Genomic DNA, 20576 nt, shown 5'->3' with positions numbered 1-20576 from the left:
ATGCTATTTCATTGTTCTGAATGTTGTGTATAACTCTCTTAATGGTCTTTCTGTTGATAAATTATTATATGTATACATAGTACAAATGCTTTGCCATCTAGTATGTATTAAATAATGTTGCTCATAAGTAGTTAGTACTACCCATATATTTTACCATAAGCTGTCTTTAACAAGAAATGCCTTATTTCAACAATCTGATATCCATCTGTGAAAGTCATTTTAAGTAAGTTTAAGTTCACATGAGATTGCTTATTAATGTTGTCTTCTTTAGTTCAAGAAAAATTAAGAAAAAATTAAGTTCTGGTTGTAATTGTTCATTTTACCATGCATAACCCAAATTGTCCTTTGAGTTTGAATACACTGTATAACCAGTATAATTTCCACATAGTCATGTGTTGACAATGACCTAATATCATATCTTCTTTCTCTCCAAATGCAATATCACTAATATGCATGAATTAATTCATATATTATATGTGTGAATTTGAGAATGTTATCAACGGAAATTAAATATATCTAAGATTAACCCTCTATGTTTCACTATCATTTGCAGAATGACAAAACCTAAGCTGAAGCCATGCCCCTCATGCCAGGCCCCAAATGCCCTTGGGAGGAAGACCTGTGTTAAGTGTCTCCTCCCCCTTCCCCTGAAGAAAAAGATGCCTGACAGTACAAAGATGGACAGCTGGGCATCATCCACCAAGGCCAACAGAAACGGTGCCAGGGCTGTACATTCTGCCCAGCTGTCTGTGAGTTTAAATTACTGTAATTCAACAAAGGTTTTGGCCTCTGAGTCAATTACATAATCTTTTTATTTGTCAATTTGTCTTCCTTTTAGGCAAAGTGAAACCACCATAAATGCCGTAACAAACCATGACTTTCATCCTTGATCAATATTCCTGATACATTGATCACCTGATACCGGATCACTTAATAACATAATAGGCTGCCTCTTTAAAAAAAAAAGAACAACTAATTTAAAATGATCCATAATTTGTTCTAATTAAACCAAATATTAAACAGCTATCTTTTACAAAGTGGACAAATACCCCCACCTTTGTTCATGACTATGCCGCCACATATTTTTTGGTGTCCTGATCATCTGCTCAGGATGGTATATTCAGGTTATCTTTCATCACGCTGCCTATGTGTGCGCGCAAATCTGTGTATGTGGCGGGCCTGCAGGGCTGCCGGGCCGCTTACACACACACACATACACACACACACATACTGAGCGGGTCAGACAGAGTATGCAAACCATTTTTTATTATCTCTTAATAGGATGTGTTTTCTGTGATTTGAAATTAATCACTGTGCGTCTCCAGAACACATTTCAATCATTTTCAAAACGTATTTTTAAAAAAATTGATTTTTCCTAAACAGTTATGATTTTCTAACCGGTGACACGTGCACACCCCTAATTTTGATAGACAGCACAAAGTTAAGCTACTAATAAGCAAAGAGTAATTTAACATGATTTGCCAATTAAAGCGGCTACGAGTAACAATTAAATATCTTTTAAACAGCCTCATGTTTCCTCTGATAATCATAAATTACCTTTAACAGCAAACGAGACCATCAGTGCAAAGAAAGACGTTTTTATATAGTTTGTATTACTGCTTTTGGTCTGGTCGCACACCCAGTCCGATTTTCGGTTTGCGCGTGCAAGCTCTATGGTCTCATATCCGTATTAGTCGCAGATTTCAGTGTGGCGCTGCAACGTGAATTGAGAATCCTATCCCTCCAGGTGAGGGAAGGGGAGCGGGAGCCTTGTTTGAGACAGTTATTTGTCGTCATAATGACTGATAACGGGGCTGAACCATCAAAGAAAAAAAAGAGAATGCAATGAAGAAAAGCTAAAAGGGAGAGTGATATAGGCTACGGGGGACGAGGGCGTTGCCAAGCAACGTGTATACAATTTCACGAGAGCGAAACTAGACTGCAGTGTTTACTCCTAAATGAATGAGCGGTTGGTACTAACACAAAGTTTGCTTTGCTTCACCATCATCAGATAACCATTATCTGAAATAGTAATTATTTACAACAACATAAACACATTACCTCATCGTGATCCATACTAACTGCCGTCTCTCGTTCATTCGCTTTCTGTGAGGAGTCGGACACGTAATCTTTCAGCTCCGTGAGAGAGAGTAGTTAGGTGACACTGCTCAACTCATTGCAATCAGGTGTGTGTACTGACTGGCATTAGTTGATGCAGTGTCAAAACCACTCTCACGGAGCCGAAAAGAGTCCTCACACTTTCAACACACGGACATGCACTATATTGCTCCCTTCTCAGTTCACACTCACGCGCCTGGCACACGCTTTGCGACAGCGGGCGTCATAAAAATACTACCGCTTTTGTCCAAAGGGGACGCCAACGTGCCATGTTACTCGTAGTGGCTTTAATTGAAGTAAAAGGTCTTGAGTTGATGCTGATTATCCTCGCCTGTAAATGCCTGTACTTGTGTTATGACAATTTGTTAAGCAAAGGTGTAAATGCATACGTTGTCTTCACTGTATTTCCTGCAGGTCTTAAAATTAAATGCCCTTGGTAGGACTCCCCTGCTCTTCCTCAAAAATCCTGGCAGGAAAGGAGCACTGACAGGGGACATGCTACACTTCATCCCCACTGATGACCCCACAGTGAAGGGTATTCTGGAGAAAATGAGGATATGCTATGAGCTCCTCATCAAAAGTAAGATCATCCTTGTTAAAGATACATACATTATACAGTTGAGGACAAAATTATTAGCCCCCCTATGAAAATATTATTTTTGTATTATTTTTTTATTAGGAAGTTAGCTGCAGGCCTGAAGGGTACCAGTCAAAAGCGGTGGCTTCCGTGTTATCAGATGTACGCAGTGAAATGAAAACAGAGGACAGAAAGCTTGTTATTTGCAATACTTCTAACTGTGCTCACACTAAAGCCTTTAGTTGCAGCCATGGTTGCAGCCGCCAGTGATGCATTTTCTATACATTCCGCTCAGGCAGGGGGCGGAAGTTGAGTAGGCGGTCTCTAATGTGGACAAAAGTCACATAGCTGTTTACACTACTATTTGAATGCGGACACATCGGACACAAGAGGCTGCTTTCGCACAATATCAGGCGGAGTTTAACCTAATCAATAGAACAGTAGCAGGGCTGTACACCTATTTTCTTTTAAGTGGTAGCACTGGTGATAGCAAGCAAAACAATTCAGTAGCACAAACTTACATTTTGTAGCACACAAAGTATTGTTGAAAACTTGCATAACCATCACCCTTGCATTTTGAGCATGGTACCTTCATCTCATGTGAGATTCTCAATCAATATTGTATCTTAGTGTGCAGAAATAATTGTAAAAATGAATAGGGTGCACTGACTATTATTTAGACAATGTAGATTTTAACCTGCCAATAGTAATTGAATGTCCAGAAATGTTTCCCCCAATAGAACTATAATATTAATATATATATATATATAAACCATTGCACATATATTTAATAAATTAGTATTTGTACAATTTGGGCTAAATTAAATAGGTTGTTCTGAATGTTTTGGGAGTAGTTCTTCCTTGGCTTATTTCAGACTTTTTTATACTGTTGCAGGGCTGTGATGCGCTATCTTCCCGCTCTTATCTGCTTTAAAATAAAAGTCAACTCACTTTTGGCTAGTACCATGCTTTTAATATGAAGGCGCACAGGAAATGTTTGCACAAGCAGTGACTGAACTGCGTCAATGTAGAAAGCCGTGTCCTTCCTGTTTATAACCAGCGGCGACACAAGCTTATTAGACGATAGAAAAAGCCGACCTTGGTTTTAATGCAGACTTAACCTTTTATTTTAAGTGAGTACTGTTAATTTTTCCTCCAGGTTTCTTTCAATATTTTATTTTCAATATTTGCAGAGTTGGCTGCTCCACAAGCAGCTGTGCCCCCCCTGGTAATCAGCGGTCCACCAGCCCCTCCTGTGTGCACTCAGCATCCTCCATCAACCTTCTCATCCACTCATCCTCCTCCATCAACCTTCTCATCCACTCATCCTCCTCCATCAACCTTCTCATCCACTCATCCTCCTCCATCAACCTTCTCATCCACTCATCCTCCTCCATCAACCTTCTCATCCACTCAGTATCTTCCATCAACCTTCTCATCCACTCATCCTCCTCCATCAACCTTCTCATCCACTCAGTATCCTCCATCAACCTTCTCATCCACTCAGTATCCTCCATCAACCTTCTCATCCACTCATCCTCCTCCATCAACCTTCTCATCCACTCAGCATCCTCCAGCATTCTTCTCATCCACTCATCCTCCTCCATCCATTTACTCTTTCTACCACTCTTATCCTCCTCCATCCTTGGCTAATTCTGACCTTCCTTCTTCCTTCGCTAACTCGGACCCTCCATCTTTCCACAACTTGCAAACTCCTCCATCCTTGGCTAATTCTGACCTTCCTTCTTCCTTCGCTAACTCGGACCCTCCATCTTTCCACAACTTGCAAACTCCTCCATCCTTGGCTAATTCTGACCTTCCTTCTTCCTTCGCTAACTCAGACCCTCCACCTTTCCACAACTTGCAAACTCCTCCATCCTTGGCTAATTCTGACCTTCCTTCTTCCTTCGCTAACTCAGACCCTCCACCTTTCCACAACTTGCAAACTCCTCCATCCTTGGCTAATTCTGCAAAGAAAAGACACAAAATTAAAGGTTTGAAACTACCTGCATTAATGTTAGTTAGCAAAAGTATTGGAACAGATAGACCTAAAATAAATTAAAATTAATAAGACTTAATATTTTGTCACAAATCCTTCGCAATAACTGCATCAAGCCTGTGACCCATTGACATCACAAAACGTTTGCATTCTTATTTTGTGATGCTTTTCCAGGCTTTCACCGCAGCCTCATTCAGTTGGTGTTTGTTTTGTGGGGTTACTCACTGACTGGCCAGGTCAATCTCCAGACTTAAATCCTATAGAGAATGCATTTTACCTGCCAAAGAGGAGTAACCCCTCAAAACAAAAAGCAACTGAATGAGGCTGCGGTGAAAGCCTGGAAAAGCATCACAAAAGAAGAATGCATAAGTTTGGTGATGTCAATGTTATTGCAAGAAAATAATTTGCAACAAAATATTAAGTCTTATTCACTTAAATTTATTTTAGGTCTATCTGTTCCAATACTTTTGCTCACCTAAAAATGTGGTGTTCCTTTACAAATAATGCTATATTCTTAGTTGTGTATCAGATCCAGATGTAAATACCTGGCAATTAAAGCTGAAATGTTGATCTATTGCCTCATCTTCATATTTTGGTGTCAAACCCAAATGTTTCCAGTCTACAGTGAAAATAAAGGAATTGGCCTCACCGCTCCAATACTTTTGTAGGGAACTGTATTTCATGTGATTTGTATTAATCTTTTCTTATTTTTCTTTTCAGAATGCAGGAAACACCGAACCCAAAAGAAGTTCCCGTTTCAACGGATTGTTGAAAAAAGGGTGTTAAACGTAAGTATTCTTCTTGTTTAGTTTTTCTAAATTATGAAAGATTTGCAAAGTGTAGTCCTAGATTGTTGATCTTGACCTGATATGAATTTGTAGCTGTTTGTCATCCTTATTTTTGAGCTGCTCCTATTTTCGGTACTCCTCGCTTAGGGTACCAAGCTGTCTGAAAGGGTGCCGAAAAGGTGAAGCTATACACTGCTGTTAGTTGATTGGTCGAAAGAATAACTTTGGCCTTAAACCACCATGTTTAGTCACCTTTGCAGGAGTGAAGAGAGTCTTGTGTTTAGAGAAAATGATAACATGAACGTTATGGCATATTTGGCTATAACATGTAAAATTGTTTAGGTACGTAGTTTACCAATTTCTACAGGATTTTGTGTTTGACCATTTAAAAACAAATGCAACTCATACTGTTGTACCCAGATATACAGTGTTAAAATATGATGCTTAATCCTTGTATTAAATAATAAATTCTAAGTTGTATGGTGATAGTTAGGTATTTGGAGATGGATAAATCATACAATACAGCTACATTTACCATCTGTCTCTACAGGAAATGCCTTTCTCTCACAACTACTTCTGTCATATTTTCTGATGCCTTTCAGGGGAAAGCAGAGGTAAAAGTCTCTTGGACACCATGCGACATGTGGTAAGTTTGACTGGAAACATAGGATTTATAAAACATGTTTAAAGCTATATTGTGTAACTTCTGTCAGCCCCAAGACGAATTCTGAGTAATTACAACAACACTGTCGGTGCATCTACATGAGGTAAACCTTTGCTGATCGTGCATCAATTTTAACCCTTCTGCTGTACATCCAGGTTTTTTCTGACTAATACAATCAATAACTTTAACATTTCTTGGGCTCTTTTCTGAGCTCCTGCAACAATGTTGGGAGGCGACACCAGTTTGTCAACGCTGCCCTACTGAGAAATAAAGAGAGAGTTTTGTGGAGCTTTAATCAACTTTGTGTCAAGTCATTGGGCAATGTTACAGACGAAAGTAATGCACTATAGCTTTAAACATGCAGTGTGTAGAATTTTGGGTTTTATTTCCTAGCAGACTTTGTAGAAAGTAATTATAATATCCACAAGTACATTTAATTTAGTGCATAATAGCTGAAAAAAAATGTTTGAATTATTTTCTTTCCCCTTAGAAAGGGTCTCATATATGTCCATATTTCTGCATATTTTGGACCAAGGCCTAGTGCCGCCATCTTGAAAGTGTCATAGTTGGAATGTCATCAGGTGCATTGTATAAAATTTAGAATTGTTCTTGTCCTTGAAGGCCACTGTAGCTTCTGTTATTATTCTAAAGGGTTGGGGTTACCCAGGGAGTGTTGCATTCTAGAACTTTGTAGAACTTTCTTGATGATGTCGTATTACACACTGCACCTTTAATAAGAATATTAAACACAAAAAAAGTTCATCCTTTAACCTTCATTTCCTGTTTGTGTGTTTTTTTTCCCCCGACAGTGGCAAGAAGTGGGAAGATTCGTGGGAGCCAGACAGCCAACAGTTTAAATAAATTTATTTAAATTTAATAAATTTATTTAGGTTCATTTTTATTTTATTTTTTTTGATAATCCAGTTTCTTTGGATGTGTTTATTTTATTACTGACAAACACACACATACATACACAGACACAGACACAAATACACACACAAAAACCGATTATTAAATAAATTGTTGTTACTGCCTGGTGCGTTTTTTGTCCACTTTATTGCATTTATATTTGTATATTTTTTTAAATACAATAATTGAAAAGTTCTTGCTAAGCTCTGACTGTTAAATTGTGTAACAAAATGAGAAAATAATAATTATTTTTAAGCGTTTTGGAGCTTGTGAACATAGATTTGAGTGTCTGGAGTGCTCACCAACCCAGAACTGTGAAACAGTTTGCTGCCTCAGTCACAAATCATGTGATGCTCCTAGCTCCTTATGGCATATGGCAACAATACTGGCCGATACATCTATTGTCTACGTAACTATTTACTGATTCTCACCAAATACAGAAAATATCTGTAACAGATATGTGATGTAGTACACAAATATTTTGAAGCCCCTTACCCTAGCTTGATAGTGCTGTGAGGTGTGTAATGTGATTCTTTACACATTTCTGTAATCAGATCTGAAATATCTTATGGTGAGGTTGAAATGTAGTTTGAACTATATATTACACACATTTTATATTGTCCCTAGTTGTGATTTATATCACATATTACCTTAGGCCTGGAGCTCAATAACAGTTAGTACCATGTACCACCTCTCGAAGCTGAATTATGAGCCTTCAAGCATGCTCAAAGGGCAAGGTTCGAAGGTCTGTATTTCTGAGTATGAGCCCAATTGAATCTTCACACTGACATAATGTTAAATTCTAGGTTGAGACCATTCCAACTCTATATTTTTAACCTCTAAGACAAAGATTTAGTATATCTCATTTCATAAGAGACCATCTTAAGCATAGTTATAGCTTAAGCTTGAGACAGTGTGTGTGTCCAGATCATGAGACATTTTTTCAATAAATAGAGATGATAGATTATGCTGTCCCCTCCAAGTGCTCTGGATGGTGAAGTGAAATCAAAGGGGTGGTCGAGAGAGGGCCTTTCACCACTACATCCATCAGAAGGAAACGCGCAAGAGAGACTCGGAGGAGTTGGTTGTCATATCAGGTTGTTTCTTTAATGTAATCTTCAGTCATCATTTGCCATACGTTTACAATGAGGAGACACAGCTCCATCATCAATACAGGTCTTAACTCTATTCACAGGTTTACAGGCATCTCAGATCTTTACCTAGCATCCTTATCAAATCAACCTAGAGGTGAACCGAAACAACAACGGCGGCCCCCGAGCACAGAATGTCCTGGTCTTGTAATAGCTGTGTGTGTGTGTGTGTGTGTGTGTGTGTGTTTTGTGGGTGAGTGTCTGGGTGTGTGTGTGTGGGTAAAATTAGACAAACACCTTCACTTCACACATTGGCATTCCCTTAAATCATATTACCATCATGTCACAAAATCCACAAGTATAAAATAAAATCAATATGAGGGTTTATTTTAAGAAATAAAAAAGGGAGCTCTTTCCATTTTTCCAGCAGCAATATGTCATCTGTTTATTTGTCCCTCCAATGTTTAAGTAACATCTTAAAATATATAAATACAAATAGAGCAAAATGAGACAGTAGACATCATTCCCCTAAACATGGGCAGTGGATTAAAAAAGGGCCACATCATCCCCTTAACCTCCGTATTTCAAAACAGGAAACATGTAGGCTAAAGGTAGACTATTCATAGTGACATGTTACTCTCCAGGTTGTGGCCTTTCCAACTGTAGGATGCATTTTGTTAAAACTGTACAACACATTTTTAATTTTCCTCATAATTTTCAATATCTGACAAGCCATCCATAGCAATTTGTTGTGTCTACTACTTCTTCCTTTGCATAAGTAAACAATAAATAAGAATGACATGTTTTCTCTAGCCCTACTTTCACTCATTTAAACTCGGCTGCACTAAATCCACAACTCCCCGTTGATTGACCACCTCCGGGCCCGGCCCCCGGCTCTTTTCCTCATCCAGGGCAGCCAACAGTGACTCTTTCCCAGCCCCACTTCCTACAGACAGCCCCGCTGATTTACCACCTCCGGGCTGGGCCTTTTATTCTTTTGTTTAATAGAGCTCATTATTGTCTCTACATTAGCCTACATGTTTATATAGATAGTTTAAATCTGTTCAGTGGCCTACTTTATAACTGTTTTAAAGTGCTATAGTCTATTATTATGAAATTCACAGAAAGAGGGATGATGACAAGAGATGCCACAGGAGAGACAATTCTATAAGAAATTAAACTAAAATAATCAGATTTTGAATAAGCTTTCTAGTGCACTTGGAAAAAAAAGTTAAAGTATCAGAAGAAATTTATTTCAGGCAAAAAACACATTTATTAAAGTTATTTCACGAGGTTTTAAAAGGCAGTTACATAGGGTATGAAATCAAATGACATTTATTTTTGGTAGGGCAACATCAAAATAGAAGCTCTTAAAATGTCAGACACCAGACTCACTCTTACTCTTCAGAATACAGACAGCTGTAGAACATCACAGGAAGGCAGCTATATTGTAACATTTTCCAATGACACTGCCCTCCTAACGCTTCCTCAGGGCCAAGACTCAGATCATTTCTTGGATCTTAACGTGATACAAACTAAATAATTATCTTTGATTTTAAGATTTAAGATTCAAGATTTTTATTAGTGTCCCAAGAGGGCAAATTGGTTTACAGCGAGGAGAGGCAACAACACATAACAGTACAAAACAGTGACGGACGCAAACATCGCAACATGTACGCAGGCCTGGGCACTATAGTGCAAAGTGCAAGAATCAGGGAGAAACCAACACAACACAGTCAGTTCCTTTCCCTCCACAGATTAAGACGGGTCACACTGGGGATAGAGTCTTGCTGTATGGCAAAACTTGCCCGAGATATGACCAGAGAGTTCGGGCTCTTAGTAAAGAGAGTTCCCGCTCTGAGAAGGCAGTCCAGGGCAACTTTCAACTACTGTTATCCTCCTAGCTCTGACAGATAGACTCAGGTCTTACCGTCATAAAATAAAATAGAATCATAAAATCATAAAATCAAATAAAATCATAAAATAAATCAAACATAAAATCCTAGAAACGTAACATCATAAAGTGCCAAGATAAAGTGCTGTGTGGTCAACAGCAAACAATCAATAGCAGCAAAATAAAGTGCAGAGTGCCGTTAGCAGCAATGCCCACAACAGCAACAATATAGGCAATGGAACTGAAATATCAGGGTCTAGTTTAGATGAGAATTTGGCAATTCAATACCAGATGACACTGTTTAAATACAAATAAACACATATTTAATGCTTGCAAGCATGAGTGATTACAACACTCAATGGGACTGAAATAATGACTGAAGAAAGGCAGTCTTTCAGTAAATATAGCAAATTCCATTAATGCAAAAACCTCATCTTACCTAAGAGTTTTCCAGGGTGAACATAGTGAGTCATAACAAACATGTTAAAGCCATATTTTATGTTCGTTTAAAAATCCATTTTATTTGATGAATTCCTATTTGATTCAAGGGATGTTTATGTTTTATTCTTAGTTATTTAAATGTTAGATTTATGTTGTATTAATTGGAGGTATAGCTTAATTAGAGGCAGCCGGCAGAGAGTGGGTGGGGTCCCCAAGCCAGGTGAAGAGCCAGTAACTGAGCCATTGACAGGCTGGAACAGGGGGAATAGACTCTCAGTGCGTTAACATGCAGACTCATAATTGGGTAAATAAACGTATAAGACTTCAACAGGACTTTAAAAATGCATGTAAACACCTTTATCCGATCTACTTCGCACACAAATCGGCACATTAACGGACAAACGAAGTTGGATAAGAACACCTAGACAACTGTCCAATCATCCAAAATGTCAGAGTCAGAGTCACTGTCGGAGTAGTCCTCGTCATTGTCCAGGAAGTTGATTATATGGGCCCCCTCTGCTCCAGTCAACACCTGGAGGTAGCAGTGTCTCGCGTTTGCCATCATTTCTGTTATGAAGTGCAGTTTCCTCTTTATCATGCAATGTAGACCAGTCAACCCGTCCTCAGCAAGGCCCCAAGGTGAATCTTGAATGTTATAAGAGAAAGCCAGTATTAGTAAAATCATCACCTGTCTTTGATGTTTACATAAATGTGATATAAAAGTTAAAAACATACGTTCCGTTGTAGCTCTTGAAACAAGGCAGGACAGCTCTTTTAGGGAGTCAGCACGATTCCCAAGAGACCTCCAGTGCTGATTCATCTCCCTCTGAAGGATAGTTCTCTCCTCCTGAATTCTTCTCCCTGCCATGACCAGGTCAAACGCTCTCCTCTTGGTCCGAAGGTCAACAGAGTCTGAAAAGCATTTATAAAAAAAACATTAACTCATATTCATGAAAGCTGAGCATTCATCCAAGAAGTGATATGGAGATCGATTGGAGGCATTAGAGGTGTGCCAAATTTGCTGGAAGTATTCAACATTGAATTATGCAACTGGTGAACCTACCACTGTGTGGTAGCTGCCATGGCCAAGCTGTCTCTCCAGACAGAATTGTTTCAAAGCAGAGAGTTTCTGTGCTCGGAACCGTTTTGTTGTAGTTCTCCACCACCGAACTCAGCAACTCTTTCTCTCCCCGGATCTTGCGGCGGATCCTGGCACGCCCTTTGTTACTGTCGCAGTCTCTGTAGAGACGCTGCGACCGTCTCTTTATACTGGCAACCAGCACCTCAACCCTGCTGGCCAAGGCGGCAACATCTGTAGTGTTGATGGTTGTTGCTGTAGAGAAAATCTGCGTTACATTTAAAGTGACTTCTAATAGCGGTTTAATTTGAATGAATGCTTCATAAAGACTAGGTAGAATGTTACCAGAAGGTTATATCGCTAAGTCTGAAACTCAAACAGTGAATGTTTGAATCATTATGGCTTATTGACTCCTTACACTTAATGTTGGGAAGACTGTTACAATGTACTTTTCAAATAGGTGCAAATGTAAAGATTGTCCTGACATTTATGTTAATGGACAAACAATTAAAAATGTGGAAGAATTTAAGTACTTAGGTGTCACTTCATCCAAAACTAAATTTCAAAAAGCATATAAAAAAGGGTGAGTGACACAATCAAATTTAATCTGGCAAACTATCGATTCATAAGAAACTCTCTTACAGTTGAGGCATCAAACACCTATCTGAATGCCATGATTCTTTCCCATTGTTCCTACTGTATGACAAGTTGGTCTCAAGCAGGTAAAACAACCTTGAGACCACTTGAATCATTATATAAAAATGCTCTTAAAATGCATGATAAAAAAAACTTGTCAATATCACCACTGCAAAATCCTGGATAAACACAATCTCCTTAATTTTTTAAATCATACACAATGCTGCACCTCCTCCCTTAAGGAACATTGTGACACTGGGCTCAGAATTCTCAGCACGAGCAACCAGGTCAACAACTAGGGGAGAATGCAGAATCCCACAACGCAGAACTACATTTGGAAAGCCGTCCTTCTCTTTTATAGGGATAAAACAATGGAACAGTCTCCCAACAGATCTTATAAAAAATTATTTCCAAGCTTTCTCCCGTGTGACAAAGGTTTGGTTGCTCACGCAACAGACCTGCACACACTTAAAGAATGTTGTAGTGCTAGTAGGATAGGGGTATATTTTTTATTAAATATGTAATGTAGTGCTTTTCATAAACTTTTTTTATCATATGTATTTATATATCATTGTATCTTGTTATCCTTTTAATGTTTAATCCCATGTCTAGATATTATTGTGTCTTGTTTAGTACTTTTTATTGTTCTTACCTGCCCAGGGACTACAGGTGGAAAATAGCAGTTTGCTAAAACCTGGTACAATGCATCTCTCCTTGCTCTAAACAAGGTTAATGTTTCTTTTGTACATTGTCCCTGTTCAAATAAAGTTACATTACATTAATACAATACATACATGTCTGTCTGAAACTCTGTGCTTACAAAACTCCAGTTATAATTTCCTCACCATCTGCCCAATCCGTCACATCACTGACCCAGTCATCCATCTGGCTCTCCGTGACGTCCAACTCAGACTTCATGGACTCCATGTTTCGCCTTTGGGCATCCAGAGCTTTTGCGGTCTACAAATGACAAACAAATTAGAGTAAATAAAATAATTAAGTAAATTCAGTGTACAGCCTCAATTTCTGCTAATAATAATAATAAAAAAAAGATGTTAATACTTTCAGATATCTGCGAGACAGTGAGGTGGCCAAGTTGTCGGTCTTTTGCTGATTCCAGCGCATGGCCAAGAGGGTGAGCATGTCTGTGCGTCCTGCAGCATAAAATGATGTTATCTGTGTTAAATTTGGCTTATTTATTGTACCTATGTTGATACTTTATAGCCATTCACCTGCTTTCGACATGTGCTTGGTGGTCACTGCTATCCGAGAGAGGAAGGCATTGACCTGCTCTACCTCCTCCCCTAGTGTCAATCCAGCCCCCTCCTGATAGGCACCACTCCATTTGACCTGTTAAAAATACATTAAAAAACAAAGCATGTTATGACTTGTCAATGTTAACGTGGAAGTGTGATTATTCACAAAGTGATTCTTTCACAAAGTGATTCTTTCACATGGTAATGATTACTTACCTCACATTTGAAATCGTGGGCTTTGGCATGGAAAACTGAAAGAAAAGGCCTCATGCCAAGCAGATGCTGCAGCTCTGGGCAGCTTCTTGCAACTTTATTTAGGTAGGGCCAGTATTTGCAGGTGACATCCATGCAAAAAAAGGTTGGCTTGAGGGTGGCCAGCTTCTGTTGTATGTACAGGGGATATGCAAAAATTTCTCCCCTGTACATATTGAGGGCAGATAGGAGCACCCCATGGCGACACACGGCAAGCTCCAGTCCCTCTTCATCCAACTTGCTGGCAGATTTTTGTGAGGTCTCTCGAGCCGCCGACCATTCTCCCCCACAAACACCTCTTCCGGACACCTACAATATAAAAATTGAAAATGGTCCAAAGAGTTACCTAAAAACAAAAAACTCTTAAATAGGAGATTGTATTCATGTTTATATAATCATAGTCTGCAATATTACATGTTTGGTTGTGGTGTGAATGTAGTTCACAAATGTTGTGACGTCGTCATCCTTCTCGATGAAGATGCCATCAAAAATGGCCTGTTCCTCAGACCTAAATAAAAAACAGGTTAATTGGTGCATATTAGGAGACTTAACTTTTGTCATTAGTTCAAACACTGACATTTTATAAACAATGTATAGTACCTAGCTGCATTCTTAAAGCGGTAATGCTTGCGGTTTCCATCCACGGAAACCGCAAGCATATCCGGGCTGCACGCAGGACAGGTGAATGGCTCCTCCTTACATATGCTGTCCATTTCGTATTTTACAGCCTCCCACTCAAAAAAGCTTTTTGAGAAGGTGTCAGCTGAGATCTTCCCGGTCTGTCTCAAAAAAACAACATCAAGAGCTTATGAGATTTTTAAGCAGCATACAATACATTAAAAAAGACGGATAACTTCAATACTCACACGGCCAAAGCGGATAGTTCTCTGATCTAACATTTTTAAAAATGCCTGACAGGACAATCCAGGAGCTGCCATTTTAATTTCTTCAAACGAAGCAAACACATCTGTTTCGTAAATGGTGGCAAAGTTCAGGGTAGCTGGCCAGTAGTCACTTCTAAGAATGTCATCAACACCAGCAGTCCATGTGGCTTTGCACATTTCACATGATAACTCAGGCATGCTGAGCTCATGTCGCCCTTAAAAAACAAAAACTAATATGAAAAGGAATTCCACACTTATATTTATGACATACAAAGCTATCACAAACATGTGGCAGTTGTTGAGAAGGGATTGCTATTATTAAAAATAAACTTTTTCAAACAGGATAAAAGTTCTACACGTTCTCACCATTCATTGTGATCACAGCCAAAGCTTTTCCTGGTTTGAGCCTGAGTGCCTCTTTCGGACAACCACAGATTTGGAGAGGGATCTCCACAGGTACATACCGCACTAAAATAAATCAAAGGAAAAAAAAAGAATTAGGAATCATTTGTATCGACAGGGAAATACAACATTGTACCCAAGTGATAAAAAGTATACTAAGTAAGCTTCTAAAAAAGTATACTTAGTATAATTTAAATGGGTAATATATTTTAAAATTGTGTTCAATTGAAATTCTAAAATAATTAAATATCGTTTTGTAGGAGACTATCAAGTCTATGGAAATATCTGTTTGAAGTTACTCTGCCGTCTGTCCACATCAAAATGACAGAGAGCGCATATACTCTCTAATGATGTGTGATACCTTAAATTGGAAAATATGGCTAAATATGAACTAGATACATAGTTATATTTATTGAAAATACAAAGGCGGAATTCACACACACACACACACACGCACGCACGCACGCACCTGTTGGAAATAACAAAAACGTGTTCTTTAACTAGAAATGTGAGGGAAAACTAACAAGAGAAAGTTGTCTATTTCAAGCCTATATTAATACTGTTATTTTGTACTTAAAATACATTGTACAGAACTTACCACACTGGCAAAGGGCCCTATTCTGTACAGCAGTTGTTGGGGGCAAAGGCTGGAAAAAACCTTGAATACTGGCATCTCGGTTGTGAAGGGGGTGTCTGGTGTGCATGATGACGTCGCACTCCGCACAGAATAAGGGGCGTGGTCGACAATCGTGACAACGAACAACAGCTAAATTGCGCCAACACTGTTGGCAGTTTCGGTTTCCCACATTTTGTTGTGCCAGTGCGGTATTAACCAGACGAGGTCTCGCTGCCTTCCAGCTCTCTGAAGAAACAGTTTTTCTTGTGCTCCAGTTTAGGGAAGCAGAAAGAGAAGCTAGTGGGGTTGGTGATTCCACCTCATCTCCTGTTGCATCGCTCAGGGATTGCTGGAGATCTCGTAGAAACCCATCTGTTAAAATAGTACAAAAGAGTTAAAACAGTTTATATTTAAACTGTCACGGTATGGAAAGGCTGTAAAAGGTGAAATTACCATTACCATGTTCATAAAACCTGCACATTTGTATAAAAATACAAACATGGATTTTACATCTTAACTCTGTATCACATACATCATACTGATACAAGTAAGAATTTCTGAACATTAATTAATGTTCACCAATTATTGGGAGAAACAAAATTGCATACCAACGTTATCAGGAGCAAAGACCACCTCAGAGATTGGGTCAGGAGCATTTCTGTTTGGATGATGCTTCTGACTGGAACCAGCTGTAACAGAATAAAAAACCGACAATAATTTATACCATTTCTATTTTTATTTAATTAATCACTACACTACAGGCAAATTTGAGCCTGCTCAACAGAGTATCGTCGCACACCGTCACTGTTAAGCATTTATCTAGATTTGACTGTAGAAGCGACAAGTACACTTTTTTGATATTTGATATAATATTACGGCTGGAAAGGGGTAGAAAGATAAATGTATTCGGTTTGCAAATGAGTTATCTAAATATTGGTTCTGGTTTGCCTCCGCTGATACCATACATATCAAGCTTTAGGTTTTCCTTGATTTGAGCGGGCCTAATATCTGGGATCTTTAAAACATCATGAATGCAAAAACAATACTGACCCTGATTGGACTGATTCCTAGTTGATCGTGGTCTTGCATGAATTAAGTGTCCGTCACTGGTTCTCTTCTTCCACCTCACGGTTGGCAGAGTTGCCAGCGGTGCTGCTGCTTGCTCATTCTGCAGCTTACTTATCAGGTCATCAACCCCTTGGAAGACATCATTGACCTCTTGCTGATCAACCATGTTATCCACACTCGCAAACAGATTCTGGAGTTCTGAATCACTCATGGTGAAGGGCACAGACAGACAGACAGACAGACAGACAGGCAACAGATAGTTGGACAGATATTACAAACACAAGGGTAAGCACAGTAAAAGAGCGAGAGAGAGAGAGAGCGAGAGAGAGAAATGCTTACAAGTACAACACTGCAAGGACAGGTAGACAAGACAGATGTGGCTCTTAAAAGTGCCTTTGGGTTGTGGTTTTAGAAAAACTATGGGTTGGTTTGGATGACAATCTGCAGGACCTGTTGAGAGAGCAGAACATAAATTGATAAACTCAAAACTATACAACCAGTGCATTTGACACCAGTGTTTTTAAATGTGCCATCTATAAAATCAATTTTTTTTTCCACAAACCAATATTTTTTTTTTGCTCATGTGACGTAGGTACATGAAAATACATTACATCTGAAGATTATGTATTTATTTAATTGTATTCCAATAATTGAAAAATAAAGGTAACATTATTGTACTTATTGATATGTAGGTATGATCGACAACATTCACGAAGTCTCTGCGACTGTAATGGACATTCCTTCAAACAATTACACCAAAATAAAGTTGTCCTAAGAAGCTAAGACACAGCTGTTTTGATTATCTACTAGCCGACATTTGTTAAATGTTTAGAATGTCTAAATTAAGTCAGATGAAACCGCAATTCTAAAAGGTGTAGACAACATTTAGGCCGTTTATATTCATTCATAATTGTGGCTTAGATTTTAATATGTTCTCTATTAAACAATACACGTACCTGATTCTCAGAGGGAACACTGCAAAAGGCGCCAATCGTGGGGGCGATTATATATGGGAGGACGTCAGCACGTCACTTCCTGGCGTGAACACTGCGTCAGTATAGGTCCATGCTTCAACTGCACAGTGCACACTTTCTTTATATGTCCATGGGTGCAGGTGCACACCATGGTGCACACCTAATGCATCAAGTTAACGCGCGTGCAGAAAGAGTATGTCACGGAACTCATGTCCGTCAGCTTTTCAATATAAGACTGTCAAAATAAAAGTCCCGCAAAACAATCGTTATTTTGGCGATTAACTTCTCCGCGTGAGAAATTTGAGTTGTAGGCTAGCGTGTGAGCTGGTTGATATGAGTGTGTCTCACGTCCAAAAGGGTGAGACTTGGCAGCTCTGTCAGTTGTCAAACAAAGCGGACGGACGTGGTCTCTATAGCAACGACATCAGCTGAGCTACCCAACACTGAAATAAAACAAAAAATATTGTTTCCATAATGATGTCCATAGCCTTAAGCCATAGGCTAGCCTACATGTTGTGCAATTCAGTGATTTTCAACCTTTAATGAGTCGAGGCTATGCATTATTGGCTTTGGCGATTTCCCTTGCCTCTTTTTTTTCTCTCCACACAAAGCGTTTCTCTCTCCCATTGCACACAGGCATGCCCCGGCCGCTTCCGAGAGCACAGACTGTTAGTTCCAACAGTTTCTTCTTCCAGTTTCTTTATAGGTCCATGGTTCCAACCGATAAAAAAAAATTAAATAAACACTACTTGGACACAAGCCCTGAAGCTATATAGTATAGCACTTTGAGTGCAGCCTATTATTATTATTATTATAATAAAGCTGAATGGTCGCTCTGGTAACGGGCAGTCCAGTTGTGTTTAGTAGGCTAATGTCACAGATGTCACTGTAAAATCACCGTTAATGTAAACACTGACAGTGAAGAGAATGCTTCATGATTTCAGGTGCTCCTTTAGCCAATGGGGTGAATGCTTTAAGTAGTCTCTATGTGCAGCCATCGGTTCGTCCGTTAGCCAATGGGATGAATGCTCATAGCGTCTCTATAAGATGCCATCAGGTTAATATGCGCGTTCCCTTGGCTTCATATATGCCGCGGAGGGGTTACATTGAAATGAGTTGAGAACCCCCCTGCGTGGAATGAAGACGCACACGGGTACCCTTTTGCGATAGCAGCTGACGCCAAAAGCCCCTGACCAAGCGGAGCTTATCGACGCGTTCGGGGTGAGAATGTGTTGGTAAAAGAGGTCCCAGGCTGGGTTCAGAATTGTGGATTGAGGGCAGCATCCACAAAGAATAGACCTACTCCGATGCACAGAGCAGGGGAAACAAAAGCAAGCCGTTCTCGACAATTACACTAACCCAAATGACTGGTACTGTTTTGTTTGAATTTTTTTTCAGCATTGGATCGCAGAGAGAACCGCACAAGTTTGCTCCAGGCTAACTGTAAGAAGCCTAATCGTACTAAGTTGAGACTGGAATCTGGATGGCGATTAGTTCCTTCCTGCTGACTAGCTACAAGAGCATCAGCTTGGACACTTTATACAGATCAATCCCTGGCCTTTCCCTGGGCTGACAGATGAGAATCATGGTGGGCTTTCCTTGGATGGGCAACGGTTCAGTAACCTCGCCACATCAGGAGATGGGGAAATTAAAGCCCTGAAGGACAAGGAGATGCGACACAGGAGTGCGTATGAGCGTGTGTGTGTGTGTGCCTCGAAATGTTTCCCCTGGCTTATGGCAAAAATGTGTAACCTGTGTGTGCGTCTGTGTGTATTGGGGATTTATTATAACATATGTCTAAGGTTTCCTTTTGGTGGGTTTGTCCTTGCATTGCGTGCATGCATACATGTGTGCGAATCCCAAAGTGTCTCAGTGTGTGCATGATTGTATTTCTGCCGCAGCGAGACAAAGTTAGCCCGCCGACCAATGAGCTTCCATCATGACATCTGTGAATGCAGGGAAGAGATTGATGTTAGGAATCTCTCGGTACAGTCAAGGTGAGGGGACAGAACTATCATTTGGCTGGGGGCCCATCCAACACTCAGCTGTCCCACTCATCACCAGCCCACACTGCCAATGCTCTGCCAGGATGTTAAGTGCCACAGAGGAATATATAGTTGTATTACAGCGTGTTTTTTTCATAGCCAAATGGGGCCTTTGTGTAATACTGGTTCCATGTTTATTCAAAATTCCGGCATCTCCGCAGGATCTGATTAAAACAGTTTGTCAGTTCTGGCTCCGATTGATCGTAAATAATGTTGAAGGGGAAAGCAGAGAAAACTGACACCGCTTTGTTGTTGCACTTGAAATATGAAAGAAAAACAAAACTTTCAATCAGCAATTTGGCTCACACTCTAACCTCACATATTTTTCCCCCTCCATATGGAGCTTAACAATGACTGTGATTTTACAGTAAGCAATAACCAATGTGACAGAAAACCTATACAACACAGAGATGGCATTAGCGTCTTATAGGCCCAACAAACATGAGTCATGGCCTGCATAAACCCGCCGGGATCAATCCGTGTGGTTCAAATAAATAGGGGGATTTTCTCTGCAGACAGACATGGGGAATTAAACTCTCAATCAATGGTGTGTGTGTGTGTGTGTGTGTGTGTGTGTGTGTGTGTGTGTGTGTGTGTGTGTGTGTGTGTGTGTGTGTGTGTGTGAGAGCTGAGTGATGAGTTCACAATCATAATTATCTCTATTTGGAACCAATTTACAACCCTCTGATATTTGTGGGTGTATTTGTGTACGGTATAGATACTTGGCTATGGCCATTGGTTTTTATAGGTGCTGGACTCCCGTGGGTGTACGTATGTCAGTTTGTGCATGTTCATGTGTTCATGCAGGTGTGTGTGTGTGTGTGTGTGTGTGTGTGTGTGTGTGTGTGTGTGTGTGTGTGTGTGTGTGTGTGTGCGTGCGTGTG

General features: G+C 39.7%; 2 protein-coding genes across 2 annotated transcripts in view; both read right to left on the bottom strand.

Moving 5' to 3' along the window:
• sema5a (sema domain, seven thrombospondin repeats (type 1 and type 1-like), transmembrane domain (TM) and short cytoplasmic domain, (semaphorin) 5A) overlaps window positions 1-20576 on the bottom strand; it is a 139319-nt gene that overhangs the window by 51554 nt on the left and 67189 nt on the right. The gene's annotated exons all lie outside the window — the stretch shown is intronic.
• On the bottom strand, window positions 10871-14655 carry LOC307267853 (uncharacterized protein). The gene is made up of 10 exons (XM_080050293.1): window positions 14570-14655; window positions 14304-14482; window positions 14118-14211; window positions 13668-14012; window positions 13428-13545; window positions 13258-13349; window positions 13041-13155; window positions 11545-11814; window positions 11217-11393; window positions 10871-11126 (listed from the first exon to the last, which is right to left on the bottom strand). The coding sequence occupies exons 1-10, from the start codon at window positions 14639-14641 to the stop codon at window positions 10903-10905; spliced, it is 1686 nt and encodes a 561-aa protein (XP_079906419.1). The 5' UTR covers window positions 14642-14655; the 3' UTR covers window positions 10871-10902.

Source organism: Ammodytes marinus (genome assembly GCF_949987685.1).
Source record: "Ammodytes marinus genome assembly, chromosome: 21".
Lineage (NCBI taxonomy): Eukaryota > Metazoa > Chordata > Actinopteri > Uranoscopiformes > Ammodytidae > Ammodytes > Ammodytes marinus.
Note: the sequence above shows the minus strand (reverse complement) of the source record. Positions and strands in the feature narration are given on the sequence as shown.